The sequence below is a fragment of the Amphiura filiformis genome, chromosome 17 (assembly GCF_039555335.1).
Source record: "Amphiura filiformis chromosome 17, Afil_fr2py, whole genome shotgun sequence".
NCBI lineage: Eukaryota > Metazoa > Echinodermata > Ophiuroidea > Amphilepidida > Amphiuridae > Amphiura > Amphiura filiformis.
The window spans coordinates 23,495,314-23,513,266 of record NC_092644.1 but is presented as its reverse complement, the minus strand read 5'-3'; the positions used below and the strand labels follow the sequence as shown (position 1 = coordinate 23,513,266).

The 17,953-nt window shown below is 34.1% G+C and overlaps 2 protein-coding genes across 2 annotated transcripts in view; one reads left to right on the top strand and one right to left on the bottom strand.

The window, feature by feature from the left end:
* LOC140137074 (uncharacterized) overlaps positions 1 to 17,953 on the top strand; it is a 291,494-nt gene that overhangs the window by 222,881 nt on the left and 50,660 nt on the right.
* Positions 8,589 to 9,719, bottom strand: LOC140138223 (beta-3 adrenergic receptor-like). The gene has a single exon (XM_072160137.1). The coding sequence runs from the start codon at positions 9,717 to 9,719 to the stop codon at positions 8,589 to 8,591; it is 1,131 nt and encodes a 376-aa protein (XP_072016238.1).

The window sequence follows — 17,953 nt, the reverse complement described above, 5'->3', positions numbered from 1 at the left end:
TTTTGTTTGTGCACTGTGACGTTGCTTGCCGGGTTCATTTGAAACCTCCCTTTTTTGTCCGCAATTGCTCAGAGCGGATCGAGATGATTTTCGTGGATGATTTTAAGATGAATTTTACCGCTTTGCATTGTATTAGCGGTAGTTATCGCCAGAAATCAATCGCTCGTGAATGATTGCAACGACAGGATCAGTTTCATGTTTTCCAACAAGGAATTTATCCGGTGAGTCGTTTTAAAATAATTGTAGACATACATAATAATTACGCTCATTTACGTAGGTCTATACTGGGCCTATATTATAGTAGTGAGAAACATCCTACCGTCGCATCCTTTATCATAATATATGGGTGTCTATCGCGCTATGAGTAGTATTCCGTTAAAAAAAGATGTCAGTGTGGTAACAGTCATCAGTGTCTGTGCTGACGAAACTAAGTTGGACGGTATAGGCCTAACTAATGTTATAATAGCATATGATATAGGCCTACATGTATGTATAAACATGCTTATAAAGGAATCGTTGCAAGTGCCAAGCCGTGGAAATCGATCAAGTGGGGACCATAAGCATGATAAGTGGGGTTTGTGATGTTTTGATGATAGGGCATTGTTCGGTAATCAATAAATAGAACATGCTCAACTGTTAAATTGCAAGTCCACAGATATGAGCGTTGTTATTGGTTTCAATGTCCACGGAGTAATTTAATTGAATTGGCACGTTGCGAATATTAAAAAAAAAAAGAAATGAAGAAAACCTGAAGTAAATGTATAAATAGAAGGAAGGTGAAATTAAAGCCAATTTCTCACGTACAATTCAAATTATTATTGCTTAATCGGACACTTTATGAAAGAATAGTATGTATTTAAAATATTTCCCGATATTTCCCGAGCTTCAGAAAGTGAAATGAATGAAAATTAAAAAAAATAAATAAATAAATAAATAAATAAATAAATGAATAAAATAATTTTAAAAAAAATAAATAAAAAAAAATAAAAATTTAAAAAAAAAATTAAAAAAAAAAAAAATAAATAAATAAATAAATAAATAAAAAAAAAACCTCAAGAACTGCATCACCTATAAAACGGTGTATCTGTGATATTTTAATTCTTCTATACACTACACGCTCGCTATAAATTGAGCAATGCAGTTTTTGCCAAAGCTCACTACCATTCTTAAGATGCTGTGAACTACCAAATCACAACAGTTTAAAATATTAAGCTAATATTAAGCTGATACCAGAACATCAGTTTTGATGATGAAAATGGAAGGAAGCTGTCGATCAGGCCGACAAACAGAATTTAGGAGAATAAATGGAAGAAATAGTAAATAAGGATTAATTAACATATAATTAACAGGAATAGCACCGCACAAGTAGTATCTACACGATTGTATAGCTGTAATTTAAATTATGGATTGAAATCTGCATACAGCGAGCATAAGCGGGTGAAATATGCAAATCTTGTTCCCTTTTTCTGTTTTTTGTTTCTGGTTTATTGCAGGTATACGGAATGATGGGAAATGAATTAATATGATCTTCAGGGCAGTGTATTACAAAATGACATGATCAATGCCTGTATCAACTGAAGTTTGTCGCATATCACAGTGATTAGTACTTTCTTCACCTACGACCAAATAGACACATTTATATTAAATGCTGACAGCAATCCGTTACTGAGGAATACATTTATTGAAGTAATAAATAATGCTCGAGATACAGGATGTAGAATTTATGAATCTACAACTCATCAGTTTTGGTATTACAATTGGATAATTTGACACGGTCCAACTTTAATTTGCGACAAATATCCAGAGATGGAAATCGTTGAAATCGAGGTGTAATTGGACGTCCACAAACAATATCTAGAAGAGGCATGAATTTGGGAGCGGACCAGGTGTTCATGGGCAATTTGCTCAGCAACAGCCGAATCTTGAAAACCAGCAGCATTAAAATTTGCGGCGGCGAGTAAATGATTCCACGGTTCCCTCCCAACAGCCACAACAACAACACCCTGACCCAAACTTACCGTTTCACAACAGGGTCGGCAACAAGAAATACAGCCAATTCAACCTGAAAATGTGCAAAACCAAACACCAAGGCAACTACATGCATCAGGTTTTCAACAACAACCATCAATTAGGGATGGACTTTCAACGGACAAGGGAAGGATAGGTACAAAATCCAGTAAATACGAGTGAACAACCAAGTAGAAACACATTTGTAAATAGTGTTAATAACACTAACAGTAATGATAAAGATAATCATGATAATGGTGCAATTCAAAATATTCCTGAAAAAGATGCGGAAGTGGCGGCACCGATCCTAAAACTTGACAATTTTATGTAATTGATGTGCTCATCTCGCCTACATAATAACTTAAGTAGGTAGGATTGGTAGTAAGCCAATGAAGAAAAGCGAGCTGAAGGGTTTATCAACTTAAATTCGACACAAATCACAGCTAATTGTCAACAGATGGACAATGATAATTATACACGTTAGTGCACATCTCTGGCCTAAATAACAAGTAATCTGTTACCATGGTTACTAAACGATGAAGGAAAACGAGCTAAAAGCTGTTAAAGGTGTATGCGTTATGGTTATCATCTTACAATTTGTCGCATCACAGCTGATAACTCACGAACAAAATGATAATGTTATTATATACTTACAAAGGTCTGTATTTGGACGTCCACATCTCGCCTAAATAGGCCTATATGTAGACTGAAGAAGAAATGAACTCAACTGCGCATGAGGAATGTGAGCTAATCAGGGAGCTAATAATATTCGAACATTTTCTTGTAAGGACAATTACTGTGTATTTCTGGATTTTATATTGAGAACAGTGAACTACCAAATTTGAGTTAAAGCATTTTTGAATATCAGGTGAATCAATAATAGCGCAGCAGTCACCTCAAATATTGATAACTCAACAATTACGGTATTTGATACTTACTATTATTAAGCTTAATATGTTCAATTTAATGTGTCTTATGTATGAAAATAACAAGATCGGAAGATTTCATGAATTCAAATATATAAGTGTAATTTAAAACCTGTAAAATAGTAACAATACATTGAGTGTTCAAAGTATACTAATTTTGAAATACCTACTCTTATGCTACCAATGGTTATAACTTAATATATACAAAGTGCGTCTTCAGAACTGCGTGCAAAATAGAGAATATTTAATGGGTCAACAAAAACAAAAAATAAGTTATCTCTGTTTTCATTGTTAGCATAAGTCTCTAAATCTTGAAATATGTTTGTTTGTCTGTAAAATAATGGTGGAATACTTAATTTAGTATAAGCATGCCAAAATGCGCTGCACTAGTGTTGAGATGCATGCTCTTGTAACATATAACGTAGTGAATTGGTAATATTTTATTATAAATGGCGATATTCATGTTATTATAGCTATATCTATTACACAGCGTGTTTCTAGAATTTCGTGAAGTATAGTGAATAGTCATTTCAACAAACATATCAAAAATAACGAGGCATGATCTTCATGGTGAAGATTATTGAAAAGTTTTTAATACTTTTATATTGTGAGGCTTTTTAAAATAACTGTAGTATGCTTTATTTCATTAAGCATACCAAAATGTGCTGCACTTGTTGAGATGCGTGCTCTTTTCCCATCAACATGATAACAATGTTTTTGATTGGTAAGATTTATTGTTTATTATGTATATTCCTGTTATGACTACAAAACTGTATCCATTTATACAACAATGTGTTTCCAGGATTTCTTGAAGTATAGCGATAATTCTACAAGCAAATAATGAGGCATGATATTCATGGTTAAGACTATTGTATAGTTTTTAAATACTTTTATCCTTTGAGGCTCATCAATTGTACATGTAAAAGCCTTTATTTCATTAAGCGTGCTAAAGTGAGCATTCATGATAACAATGTAGTTTAATTGTTAATATTTTAATTCTGAGTTGCTTGTATTAAATGCATATATGGCTTCGTCAAGTTTATTATAGTGGAAATTTCAACAATAGGGCAACATTAATGTGGCATAGTCTTCATTAGTAACATTATTTAGATTCGAATACCGACATTTAAGCTTTTAATGGTTATTTAAATAATGGTACCAAAATGTGCTGCATCTGTTGAGATGCAGGCACCTTTACCATCAGCAGGATTAAAATGAAGTGAATCCCGAGGTTTATAAATATTATTAATAGTTCGTTGTAACAGGAAAGTTGTAACAACTACTTGTAGGAAAGAATACGGGTTAGTCCGTCGAGAAACTTTATTACAGAGATGTCAATTATCTGATCATGCTGAATACACTCAAAACACATATGTTGATATGTTACTGAAGTTAGTTCGTTAATACTTTATTATCTTTTAAAAATCAAAAATCAGTTGTTAGGCCTAACACCAAACTGGTGAGGCTACTAACATTAACATGCTATATACCGCCTCCCCCCCTCTAGCTCTTACGGGTGGGGGGGGGGGAATAGCAAGTTTCCTTTGCAAAGAAACTTGTTTGGCGGTTTATTTCTTTATACTATTTCTTAATCATGTTAATTATATCAATTCTGATCATATGACCACATATTTATTATTAGATTAACTTGATAAATGTTATGTTATGTTCTTATTTAATGTTATTTTATTATGTACAGTTAATTAGCTTTCAGTGGTAGGTTTACCAGGAAGTAGTGGCTATGGGTATGGTTTGCTCTCCGATTTTACTCAGGTCATAATAATTATATACAATTAATTAGCTTTCAGTGGTATGTTTACCAGGAAGTAGTGATTAAGGGTACGTTTATTCTGGTCCTAATATTAGCCTTCATCCGGGCCTTCATCGGTAGGTTGGCCTTTTTACCGGAAGGCTGTGTCTATGGGTACGGTTACTCAGGTCTCAATATAATTTATATATATCTTGTGTTAAATTAGCCTCCATTGGTAGGTTGGCCTTTTTACCAGGAGGTTGTGTCTATGGGTACGGTTACTCAGGTTTCAATATATATTGGGTGTGTTTCGTGGCTATGTCCTTATATATGTATCAAGTTATATGATGTAAATGATCGATCAGTACTTCAATTAGTGCATTTATGTGGAATTATTATTGTTGAATAAATGATCCTCTCTGAGGGCAGACAAATATCGCACATTTTAGTCCAAGTTTGGTGATTCTCTGTCTAGGGGTAATACGGTTATATTTAGCTTGTCTAAATAGAACCAATTTACCTCAGCAGAGAATGATTTGAGCCCATTGTTATGGTATTGATTTCAGTGCCAATCGGCCTCTTCGTTCATCCAATGGGCGTTCTCCCTTTTGTTTGTGCACTGTGACGTTGCTTGCCGGGTTCATTTGAATCCTCACTTTTTTGTCTGCAATTGCTCAGAGCGGATCGAGATGATTTTCCCCACCCACCCAGCCCATAGCTTGAAAAATTCTTCATTTAAGGGCGGTTTATTTCTTTATACTATTTCTTAATCATGTTAATTATATCAATTCTGATCATATGACCACATATTTATTATTAGATTAACTTGATAAATGTTATGTTATGTTCTTATTTAATGTTATTTTATTATGTACAGTTAATTAGCTTTCAGTGGTAGGTTTACCAGGAAGTAGTGGCTATGGGTATGGTTTGCTCTCCGATTTTACTCAGGTCATAATAATTATATACAATTAATTAGCTTTCAGTGGTATGTTTACCAGGAAGTAGTGATTAAGTGGTACGTTTATTCTGGTCCTAATATTAGCCTTCATCCGGCCTTCATCGGTAGGTTGGCCTTTTTACCGGAAGGCTGTGTCTATGGGTACGGTTACTCAGGTCTCAATATAATTTATATATATCTTGTGTTAAATTAGCCTCCATTGGTAGGTTGGCCTTTTTACCAGGAGGTTGTGTCTATGGGCACGGTTACTCAGGTTTCAATATATATTGGGTGTGTTTCGTGGCTATGTCCTTATATATGTATCAAGTTATATGATGTAAATGATCGATCAGTACTTCAATTAGTGCATTTATGTGGAATTATTATTGTTGAATAAATGATCCTCTCTGAGGGCAGACAAATATCGCACATTTTAGTCCAAGTTTGGTGATTCTCTGTCTAGGGGTAATTGCATGATTGCTGTTCTAATTTATGTGCAGTGAGGTGTTATGAGATTCTTCCACAGAAATAAATCCATATATCATCAATGAAATACTGTTTCACCTTCAGTACGTTTCACCTTCAGTATTGAAAGGATAACATGAAATCCCGAAAAATTGAGAAACAGTCGTAGTCCCTCTTGGAATACAACCAATTTATTCCGTATGTGTCAATAGGAGTTACAAAAAACATTGACTTGCTTGTCCAAGAGATTTCACAAAAATGATGACATTTTTTGGATGTTGATATATAAATATAAATAATTAATGCACTTTAAAGCTTTCAGTTATGGAAAAGTAGCTATTGTATTCTTATAATTTAGTGCAATAAGAATGAATATCACCAGGTCAGTTTGTTTCTTTATTCTAGAAAGTCTTTTGTCTCTTTTTGCCATTACTACACCATAGAGGATAAAAGCCTTTGAAATATATATATAGGCCTATCTATCTCAATATTGCCATTACCATAAGACAGAAAAGTCCAATTTTGCTTCCTCCTTCTTGAAAGATAAATCCATTAACGCCTTATACATCAGCAATGAGTGTAACAACCAGTTAACAATATGATGAATTTTGAAGGAAAAAAAATAAGAACAGAGAAAATAGAATGAAAAGAGGAAAACATGGACATGGACTAGAGTGGAGACAGATTATGTCGCCCATAGTAGGTCCCAATATATTGTTATTTTTTAAGCCAATATGGTAGAAATGAAAACAGTGATAAGAATGTTTTTAATCAAATGAAATCAAGAAAATGTAAAATCAGTGGGATTTTTTTTGATTGCACAGATATGAAATTGGTGTTGTTTCAAAAAATGTGCAAAATTGTCAAAAATGACAGTTTTCTCACAAAATAGCAAAAAACTATATAATTCAAAAAGTTTAATTAATTAAGAGTTATATAGATTTGGTTTTCAGTGTGATTTGATATTGTCTTTCAGGTGCACCTGATTTTTAAATAAAGATTTTGTGATAAAGTGGGTTTTCTGAAAATTGGTCAAAACTGTTTGTTTCAAAAGGGATTAGATCCACTTATGTCCAAAAGTAAAGACATACACAGAAACTACACTGGTTGCTTTATATGTCTATTAGCTTTATAGTAGTGCGTTGGGGGGGGGTTCTTGATCTCAAACTTCAACTTGGTACAGGTCCTGGTACAGCTGTACCGCCAGTGGGTAAAACTCAACCCATATTTATATTAGCAAATTGTACACAATATATGACCTATTCTTATGTGTTGACAAAATAATTTGCCAAAATGTTTGCCAAAAATTACTTTGCAATAACGTTTTAAAAACGTTGTAGTAATTTTTTTGTTTAAAAGATTTGAAGAATGTTTTCATGACCTTAAAAAGCATTGTCAACAAAACATTTTGCCAAAATGTTTGCCAAAAATATATATCCATATTAGCAAATTGTACAAAATATAATGACCTATTCTTATAGTAACCTCCAAACCATGTGCTTCAAAATATGACCCATTCAATGTAAAACATGCTAATGTTGGACTTTTGCAATAGTGCTACACATAGTTTAACCAATAACCAGGCAAAAACAACCGATTTGGTTGGTCATGTTAACAACAAAAAATGACCCATCCACATACCCAGCAAACACAAAACGTTTTACAAAAAGTGTTTAAATGTGAGGTTATAGAAAGGGTATAAAACGTTGAAATAACATTCAGAAACATGTTTTGAAACTGAATGTAAAACATTGTAACAAAATGTTATTATGTGTTGACAAAATAATTTGCCAAAATGTTTGCCAAAAATTATTTTGCAATAATATTTTTAAAATGTTGTTGTTGTATTTTTTTTTTTAAAAGATTTTAAGAATGTTTTCATGACTTTTATATAACCTGACATTTAAATGTTAATAAAACGTTTGGACCAAAACCAAAACACGGTTATAAAAAGTTTATAGTGTTTTAAAAACATTTTTGTGTTTACTGGGTAGTAACATCATAAAAAATAAAGCCCCATTGTTATAATGAGGTGAAAATGCTTCCAATCAGCAGCACATGTCCCTACCCTTTTCTACAGAGACCTCCCCAGGTTGGTAATATATACTTTCTTTAGAATGTTACATAAAGAATTCAAGATGTTGGATTGACCATCTTCCTTGTGTCTCATTTCCCTTGTACAACAAGACACACAGATGACTTATGCCATCATTAATATCTTTGTACATTGTCTTGAAATCCATATTACAGGCATGAGATTTTCCAGTGGAAACACTGGAACCAGACTTTTGTGATGTCAAAATGTCCGCAATTTTATTTATTTTCAGCCCTCTTTTAGGTGTTTTTGAACAATATTTCACATGCTTTTCCAGCTTTTTTGACAATTGCCAGACTTTTTCATGAACATGTAGTCTCATGCCTGATATTAATATAATTATATATTTATATGTGAGTACTATATTGTCAATGAAATGGTGCAGAATTCATACTTTGTATGATGTCATGGATGTACTCTTCTTGCAAGAAATCTTTTCAAGAAATCTGTTGGTTCTGGAATCTTATCATACTGACATTTGACTAAAGCGGTAAAAACTACTTTAAAGTGTGGATGACGACGTGCGTAGATGACAGGATTAATTGCGGAATTAGCAAACACTAAAATTGCCCCATAGAGCAAAAAATAATAACTCCCAGGAATGAACAGAACAATGGCATATGGTGTGAAGCAAACAAAGAATGCGACGACCACCAGGAATAAGTTCTTGGTAATACTAAGTTCTATTTGACTGATACCATTTGCACGCCTTCGAGTGGATTGATCAATACTGCTTCCTTCTGCAGATGTTGACGCTTCAGTTGCGGGATTCGGTCGGCGACTTTTTCCGGACTCAACTTGAGATGTTGAAGCAAATGAAGCAATGGTACTTAGTTCATTTTCTCTTCTTTTGAAATGTCTCTTGATGTGCATAAACACTAGTGTGTAACATGTGATGATAGTTATTAATGGTATTGGATATACAAACACGCTTGTCACGATATCGAATAGGCCACTTGGGTGATTGTTTAAATCGCTGCAAGTAGAAGATTCCATAACATATCCAAATTCACCAATTCCAGCTAGTATTAGGCTAAGAAAAATACCAAATGAGACACACCAGGTGAATATTACCATCAATATAATGTTTTTAGGTGAAAAAATCTTCTGGTATGTTCGAAGTGATTTTGTTATGAAAATGAATCTGTTCAATGCAATTGTAGCAAGTGTGTTAACACTAATTCCAGTGCAGGTGTAGCTCATGAAACCTGCAACAGCACACAGCCATTCTGCCTGTGGAAGAGGCCACCCATCACACCCTAATAAGGCTAAAACATTCCAAATTAAGAACAAACAGGTCAGAAGATCCGCTGTTGCAAGACTTGCGACAAAAACGTTAGTTGGTGTTTGAAGTTTACGTGATAATAATATAGAGATAATCACTAAAGAGTTACCAGTTGTACCAAATACTGAAATTAGTAGCCAAGTTAGTGCAACGAAAAGTCTCTCACCATATGAGTAGACTGTTACAAAAGATGGGTTGTGTGTTTCCAAATTCAGTCCCGATGAATTGTTGAGAAATTCTGGCTTTGACATCTTGGATGGTCCTGAAGATTGGTATGATATGAACACTCTTGTTGCACAGCTTATTTATATTTAGTTAATGTCTGCAAATTGCATAAGCCCATAACAAAATGGCCACATACATTGCGTAGTGAGATGTTATGAGAATCTTTCACAGAATAAATCCCGGGAATAAATCCATACCTTGCCGATTCAGTAACAAAATGATCAAATAAGTTCTCAAAAATGAGAATCCCTTCTTAGTCCTTCGTGTAATGTTAAACATATACCCAATATATTTCCTATGCATTGGCAGTCCACGATAGGAATTGTAGGAAACATTGGCTTACTTGTCCGAGAGATTTCATAAAAATGATGAAACATCTTAGATATGTAGTTGATGTAAATATGATTAATTAATGCACTTCAATACTTTCAGGTATTGAAAAGTAGCTTTTGTATTCTTGTGATTGAGTGTTGCTTATTCTAAAAAAGTATTTTGCCTCCTTGTTGTCATGACAACACCATAGAGGATAAAAACCTCTGAAAAGTATATCTGACTCAATATTTTTTGTATAAATTATTTTATTTGCTTTATTTGATTACATATTTCATAACATTGTATTCTTTTCTATTTCTGTCTTTATTAATTACATTACTACATAAGCTTTCTGATTCTCAATTCAAAACATAGTAAATTAATCAAATCAGGATATTTCCCGGGATATTTCCTGAACGATATTTACTAATTGACAGTTTACTTACACTTATTATTTTATTGAATAGTATTAAATTTTCCTGCATGGTAATAGCCAAAAATAAGATCTGCTTGTGTGATTTTAATTTTAACATTGTAACAGTGAGCAGTGGCGTAGATTTCGTTTTGACATTGGGGGATGGGGGTTGGGAAACAAATCTTGAAGTATAGTGAATCCAGTAACTTTTGGCAACATAATAAGTTTATGGTACAAATGTGAAAAATTTGGCAGCGCCATTTAATCGTATTCCATCGATATAATATTAGTAATTTTGATGGCTTAAGATTCAGGTCTGGAGATTGTAAAAGAAATAAGAAATCATAAATTCAAAATCAGAGCAAAATTTAATGAAAAATGCATTAAAATGAGTACAAACAAGCCCAGTGCTGGTTTAGTAGTTCTTGATATAGCTCTTGATGTTTTGAAAAAATATCTCAAAACTTTTCAAGTTGACTTTTTTATGTTGAAGCTTGTGGCCAGCATGCAAAGCTTTAAAGACATGTCTAATCGCAGGACACTACCGTAAAAACTTGATAGTTAGCATATGTGCTTACTATCGAGTGCTTTTAAACCATGCAAACATGAAGAACTCCATCCACAAAAGTGTAAAGGGTTTTGAGCAAATCATGCTATAATCGGAGACAGATAAAGAAACAAGTTCATGTCTGGTGTCACCTGTCAATCAAACTCAGAAACAACCTGTTTAGGAGTTTGTTGTGATGATCAAAATTTCTGAATGCAGTGCAGTGTGCCCTTTGTTTAGTAGTTTTGGATTTTCAAAAATGCAAGCCGTCTCAAAAATTAGGTCTTAGTATGGTAATAGGAAACTTTCTTTTCTGAAGAAACCATGCCAGCAATGCCTAAAAAAGTTAATTTTTGCCTTTTAAAAGTACCAACATTGTTGCTACTAACTAATTACGAGCTGTGGGGGAGTTGGTTACCAGACACAAACTAGTTTCTTTATCTATGACTTTTACTATAATTAAGACACAGTGTCTTATAGGGCCCCCAAAAATAATTGTTTGTTTGTCCTCCACAGCTTTGAAAGAGGATGTGCGGGCGGGCGGATTAAAAAAAATTTTTTTTTTGCATATTGAAGACACAAACTGTTTTTTGGGGGGCTTTTTTTAATATTCAATCATGAAAGATCTTAGTATTTAGCTCTAGCTAGGTCCAGAGATACTCCAAATCTGAAAAAAAAAATGAATTTTACTTATTTTTATTTTTAAAAAAATATAAAAAAAAAAAAAATGGTCAGGCCTTCATCTGAGGAGCGGGCGGTGGAGGACAAACAAACAACTTTTGTTTTTGGGCCTAGTGTAATGTGCAGCTTTTATTCCCCTGACAGTTTTTTTAGGCCTACTCATCAAGTATAGCAAGCAAGCAAGTTTTAAGTATTGTCTGTAAAAGGTGTACATTTTGGACGTCCTGCACCCCCAACAAGTAATACTGCCTATGGGCCTGACCCCGGGGTCTGGCCATACTCTTGTCATTTTTTCACAATAGCTGTGTTGAGCATGAAAAATTGCAAAAATTAATTTAATTAATAAAGTCAATTAGCTTGGTAGTATACAGTATGCCAAAGAATTAAGGTTCCAGTTGTGTTCACCCCTAAATAAAGACATCTATGTCAATATTGAAACAAGCAGTCAATGCCTGTTCTCTTTAGCTCTGATTTAAGACATTACTTGTTGAAATTGGTTGAGAATTAAAGAAACAGTGATCTCAAACCTAATGAAGAAACGAAATCCAAAGTTGCACTTTTGTGTTCTTATCAATGAAAACACAAGGCTAGTTTTATTTTAGCGTGCTTATCAATGGAAGCACGGTGCTCGGTCTCTTGTTTACGAATGCTTTGTGTACAAATCAATAAGGCATGTATGGAGCAAACTACAACTTTTAAATTGGCACCTTCCTTTGGTTTTGGGGTCGGGTGTCTTTATTTTTTGAACAATTCCAACAAATGAGGTCTTAAATTCGAGCTAAAAGATGCAGCTGTTGGCTGCTGGTTCCAATTATGACATATCTGCCTTTGTTTAGGATATACAGGGAGTGAACATAACTGGTACCTAAATTTTTTGGCTTACTGTAATTTCTTACATCACTTTTTCTTAAATTTACTTTTTCTTAAACATGCATTTACATGTTGTTGTTTTTTTCGCAGTGGCTGTGTCGAGTGTGAATAGTGCAAAATCTATAAGCTCGGTAGTGTACTTTCTTTAGAAGGGTTACATTAAGAATTTCAAGATGTTGGATTGACCATCTTCCTTGTGTCGTATTTCCCTGGGGTGACAGAACACACAGGCGACATTATTCCATCATTAATATCTTTGTACATTGTCTTCTTAAATCCATATTAATATACTAAGTAATTAATAATATTTACATGTGAGTACTATTGTCAGTGAAATGGTGCAGAATTCATACTTTGTATGATGTCATGGATGAACTCTTCTGGCAAGAAATCTTTTCAAGAAATCTGTTGGTTCTGGAATCTTTTCATACTGACATTTGATCAGAGCAATAAGAACTATTTTAAAGTGTGGATGACGACGTACATAGATGATAGGGTTAATTGCTGAATTAGCAAACACTAAAATTCCTGCATAAAGCAAAAAATAACGAATCCCGGGATTCAACAAAACAATGGCATATGGTGTGAAGCAAACAAAGAATGCGACGACCACCAGAAATACTGACATTTGACTAAAGCGGTAAAAACTACTTTAAAGTGTGGATGACGACGTGCGTAGATGACAGGATTAATTGCGGAATTAGCAAACACTAAAATTGCCCCATAGAGCTTAAAATGGTAACTTTTGGGAATGAAAAGAACAATGGTGAATGGTAAGAAGCAAATATAGAACACAACAACCAACAGGAATAAGTTTTTAGTAATACTAAGTTCTCTTTGATTGATGCCATCTGCACATCTTCGAGTGGACTGATCAATACTGTTTCCTTCTGCAGATGTCAATGCTCCAGTTGCAGGGATCACTTGAAATGTTGAAGCAGCTGAAGCAATTGCGCTTAGTTCATCATTTTCTCTTTTCTTTTTAAAATGTCTCTTGATGTGCATAAACACAAGGGTGTAACATGTAATGATAGTTATTAATGGTATAGACAAGAACGTACGTGTTTGTCCTGATAAAGTATGAGCCCCTTTTGTGCTTATTGAAACTGGTGCAAAGAAAAGATTTGTATCCAAACACACTAATGCCAGCTAGCATATGGCTTATATGTATACCAAATGGGACACACCAGGTGAATATTACCATCAATCTAATGTTTATAGGTGAAAATATCTTCTGGTATGTTTGGGGTGATTTTGTTATGAGAATGAATCTATTGAATGCAATTGTAGTAAGTGTGTAGATACTAGTTCCAGTGCATGTGAAGACCATGAAGCCTGCTACAGCACACAGCCATTCTGCCTGCGGAAGAAGCCACTCATCAGGCCCTAATAAGGCTAAAACATTCCAAATTAAGAACAAACAGGTCAGAAGATCTGCTGTTGCAAGACTCGCAACGAAAATGTTGGTCGGTGTTTGAAGTTTACGTGATAATAATATGGAAATAATCACTAGAGAGTTACTGGTTGTTCCGAATATGGAGATTAGCAACCAAGTTAGTTCAATGAAAATTCTCTCACCATATCCAACAAAAATTCTCTCACCATACGAGTAAACTGTTACAGAAGATGTGTTGTGTATTCCCAAATTCAATGACAAGGAATCGTTGAGAAACGCTGGCTTTGACATTTTGAATGGTCCTGAAGATTGTATGATATGAACACCCTTGTTAACACAGCTTATTTAGTTAACGTCTGCAAATTGCTTGAGTTCAGAATGACATGACCACATACATGTACAATTATGTGATTGCTGTTTTTATTTATTATGAGTAGTGAGATGTTATGAGATTTTTCCACAGAAATAAATCCATACATCATCGAAGCAGTACTAAAATGAAAAGATAACACAAAATTCCGAAAAAACCGAGAAACACTTGGTAATCCCTGGTGTAATACTAAACATGTATCTTCATTCAATATACTTTACTATTCCAATAGAAGTTAACATAGGAAACTCCACCTGCCTTGCTTGTCCAAGAGGTTTCACAAAAATGTCGAAATTTGTTGGATGTATAGTTGATGTAGTTATCATTGAATGATGTACTTTAAAATGGAAACCTAGCTTATTAGCTCTTATTCTACTAAGTCTTTTTTTTTTTGTCTCCTTTTTGTCATCACTATGCTGTAGAGGATAAAAGCCTTTGAAAAAAATATACATCAGACTCAAAATTGCCATTACCACAACTTACAAGACAGAAAAGTTCAATTTTGCTTCCTTCTTCTTGAAAAATAAATCCATTAATGCTTTATATACATCGGCAATGAGTGTAACAACCAGATAACAATATGATGAATTTTGAAGAAAAAAAATTAAGAACAGAGAAAATAAAATGAAAAGAGGAAAACATGGACATGGACTAGAGTGGAGAGAGATTATGTCGCCCATAAGTAGGTCCCAATATATTTTTTATTTTTTAAGCCAAAATGGTAGAAATGCAAACATTGATAGGAATGTTTGTAATCAAATGAAGTCAAGAAAATGTAAAATTAGTGGGATTTTTTTTAAATGCACACAAACAAATTTGGTGCTGTTTTAAAAAATGTGCAAAATTGACAAAAATGACAGTTTTCTCACAAAATAGCACAAAACATATATAATTCAAAAAGTTTAAGAACTATTTAGATGCGATTTTCAGTGTGATTTGGCATTGTCTTTGAGGTGCACATGATTTTGGATAAGTGGATTTTCTGAAAATTGGTACAAACTGTTGGTTTCCAAAGGGATTAAATCCACTTCCACACTAGTCCAAAAATGAAATCAAACTGGTATTTTAGCTTCAACATATGCAAATTTCCACTTTTGTGGCAATTTGGCTCAAAATTGGTTGATTTTGCCCCCCCCTGAAATTCACTTTTCCCCCTCAATCCCCGAAAAAAAATTCCTGGCGCAGCCGCTGAACATATGGTATCTTTCATTTGGCTATATACCAAATGAAATTTCTGACTCGTCTGATGCTAAATCTACGATTTAAAAAAATTAATTTCATAAGGTTCCGAATGCTATCATCAGTAGATAACAAAATGTTTTAAATTTTCTCAATTTCTTTGTATTTTATGATTAAATACTATCTTTAGTAGTTAGCAGAACTATCTTGAGTAGATAGCAGAAAAACTAACAAATAAACAAATAGCTTTATTCTGCAACTTTCTGCCCCATGGCGGGAGGGTAAGGGGATATATGCGATAGATTCAGGGGTGCATTTTCAGCAATATAGCCATATTGGGTTTATTTATAGCCCTCAATTTTACAAGAAGATAATACGGAGTAATATAACAACACAATACATAAGAACATAGGCATCACAAAACTCCATAACTTTAGAACCAAGTATGCTAGAACTTGGGTGTTTTTAGTATGATAGATTAATGTTTGTGTATACTATAACAATGATAGTAGCGCCATTTTCAGAAATGCCTCCTTTAGCCTCCATGAACCAGATTGTGTCACATGTTGGATTGACCATCATCCTTGTGTCTCATTTCCCTGGTATGACAAGACACGCAGCAGGTGACATTATTCCATCATCTTTGTACATTGTCTAAATCCATATCAATATAATTAATAATATTTGCATGTGAGTACTACTTTCTATGATGTCATCAGGATTATTTGGAAGGTGCGAGGAGCTAAAAAGTGAACCTGTTGTGAAGTTTTTCCTCAACTTTTTATGATGTCATTGGAATGGATGAACTCTTCTGGCAAGAAATCTTTTCAAGAAATCTGTTGGTTCTGGAATCATATCATACTGACATTTGATGAGAGCAGAAAGAACAGTTTTAAAGTGTGGATGACGACGTACGTAGATGACAGGATTAATTGCTGAATTAGCAAACACTAAAATTACTGCATAAAGGAAAAAATAACGAATCCTGGGAATCAACAGAACAATGGCATATGGTGTGAAGCAAACAAAGAATGCAACGACCACCAAGAATAAGTTTTTGGTAATACTAAGTTCTCTTTGACTGATGCCATTTGTGCGTCTTTGAGTGGGTTGATCAGTACTGCTTCCTTCTACAGATGTCGACGCTTCAGTTGCGGGATTCGGTCGATGACTTTTTCCCGACTCCACATGAGATGTTGAAGCAAATGAAGCAATTGTGCGTAGTTCATTTTCTCTCTTCTTTTTAAAATGTCTCTTGATGTGCGTAAACACTAGGGTGTAACATGTAATGATAGTTATTAATGGTATTGGATACATAGAAATGGTTGTCGCGATATCAAATGAGCCACCTGGATGTTTATTAAAACCGGAGCAAGTAGAAAAGTACATATCATATCCAAACACACCAATGCCAGCTAGCATTAGGCTAAGATATACACCAAATGGGACACACCAAGTGAATATTACCATCAATCTAATGTTTGTAGGTGAAAAAATCTTCTGGTATGTTTGAAGTGATTTTGTTATGAAAATGAATCTATTCAACGCAATTATAGCAAGTGTGTAGATACTAATTCCAGTGCAGGAGTAGACCACAAAACCTGAAGCAGCGCACAGCCATTCTGCCTGTGGAAGAGGCCACCCATCATTTCCAAATAAAGCTAAAACAGTCCCAGTTAAGAACAAACAGGTCAGAAGGTCTGCTGTTGCAAGACTTGCAACAAAAACGTTAGTTGGTGTTTGAAGTTTACGTGACAATAATATGGAAATAATCACCAATGAGTTACCAGTTGTGCCAAATACTGACATTAGTAGCCAAGTTAGTCCAACAAAAATTCTCTCACCATACGAGTAGAGTATTACAGAAGATGTGTTGTGTATTTCCACTAAATGCAATGTCAAGGAATCATTGAGAAATGCTGGCTTTGACATCTTGGATTTTCTTGAAGATTGGTCTTATTGCACAGCTTATTTAGTTAGTCTCCAAGTTGCATAAGTTCAGAATGACATGTGTAATTATGCGCTTGCTGTTCTAATAATTTATAGGTAGCAAGATGTTATGAGATTCTTCCAGAGAAATAAATTCATACAACATCAAAGCATCAAGGAAGTAACATTTCGTCAACAGTACTAAAATGAAATGATGACACAAAATTCCGAAAAACTGAGAAACACTTGATAATCCCTGGTGTAAGACTAAACATGTATCTGATTCATTCCATAACTACTCCAATAGAAGTTAACATAGGAAACATGTAACACCTTGCTTATCCAAGAGATTTCACAAAAATGATGAAATTTGTTGGATGTAGTAATCATTGAATGATGTACTTTAAAAGCTTTTATCTACCTGATTCTAAAATGTTTTTTGTCTCCTTTTTGTACACCATTGAGGATAAAAGCCTCTGAAAAAAGTATATCTGATTCAATATTGCCTAATTACCATAAGAAAGATAAGTCTACAAATTTGGTTCCTGCTTTTTGAAAAGA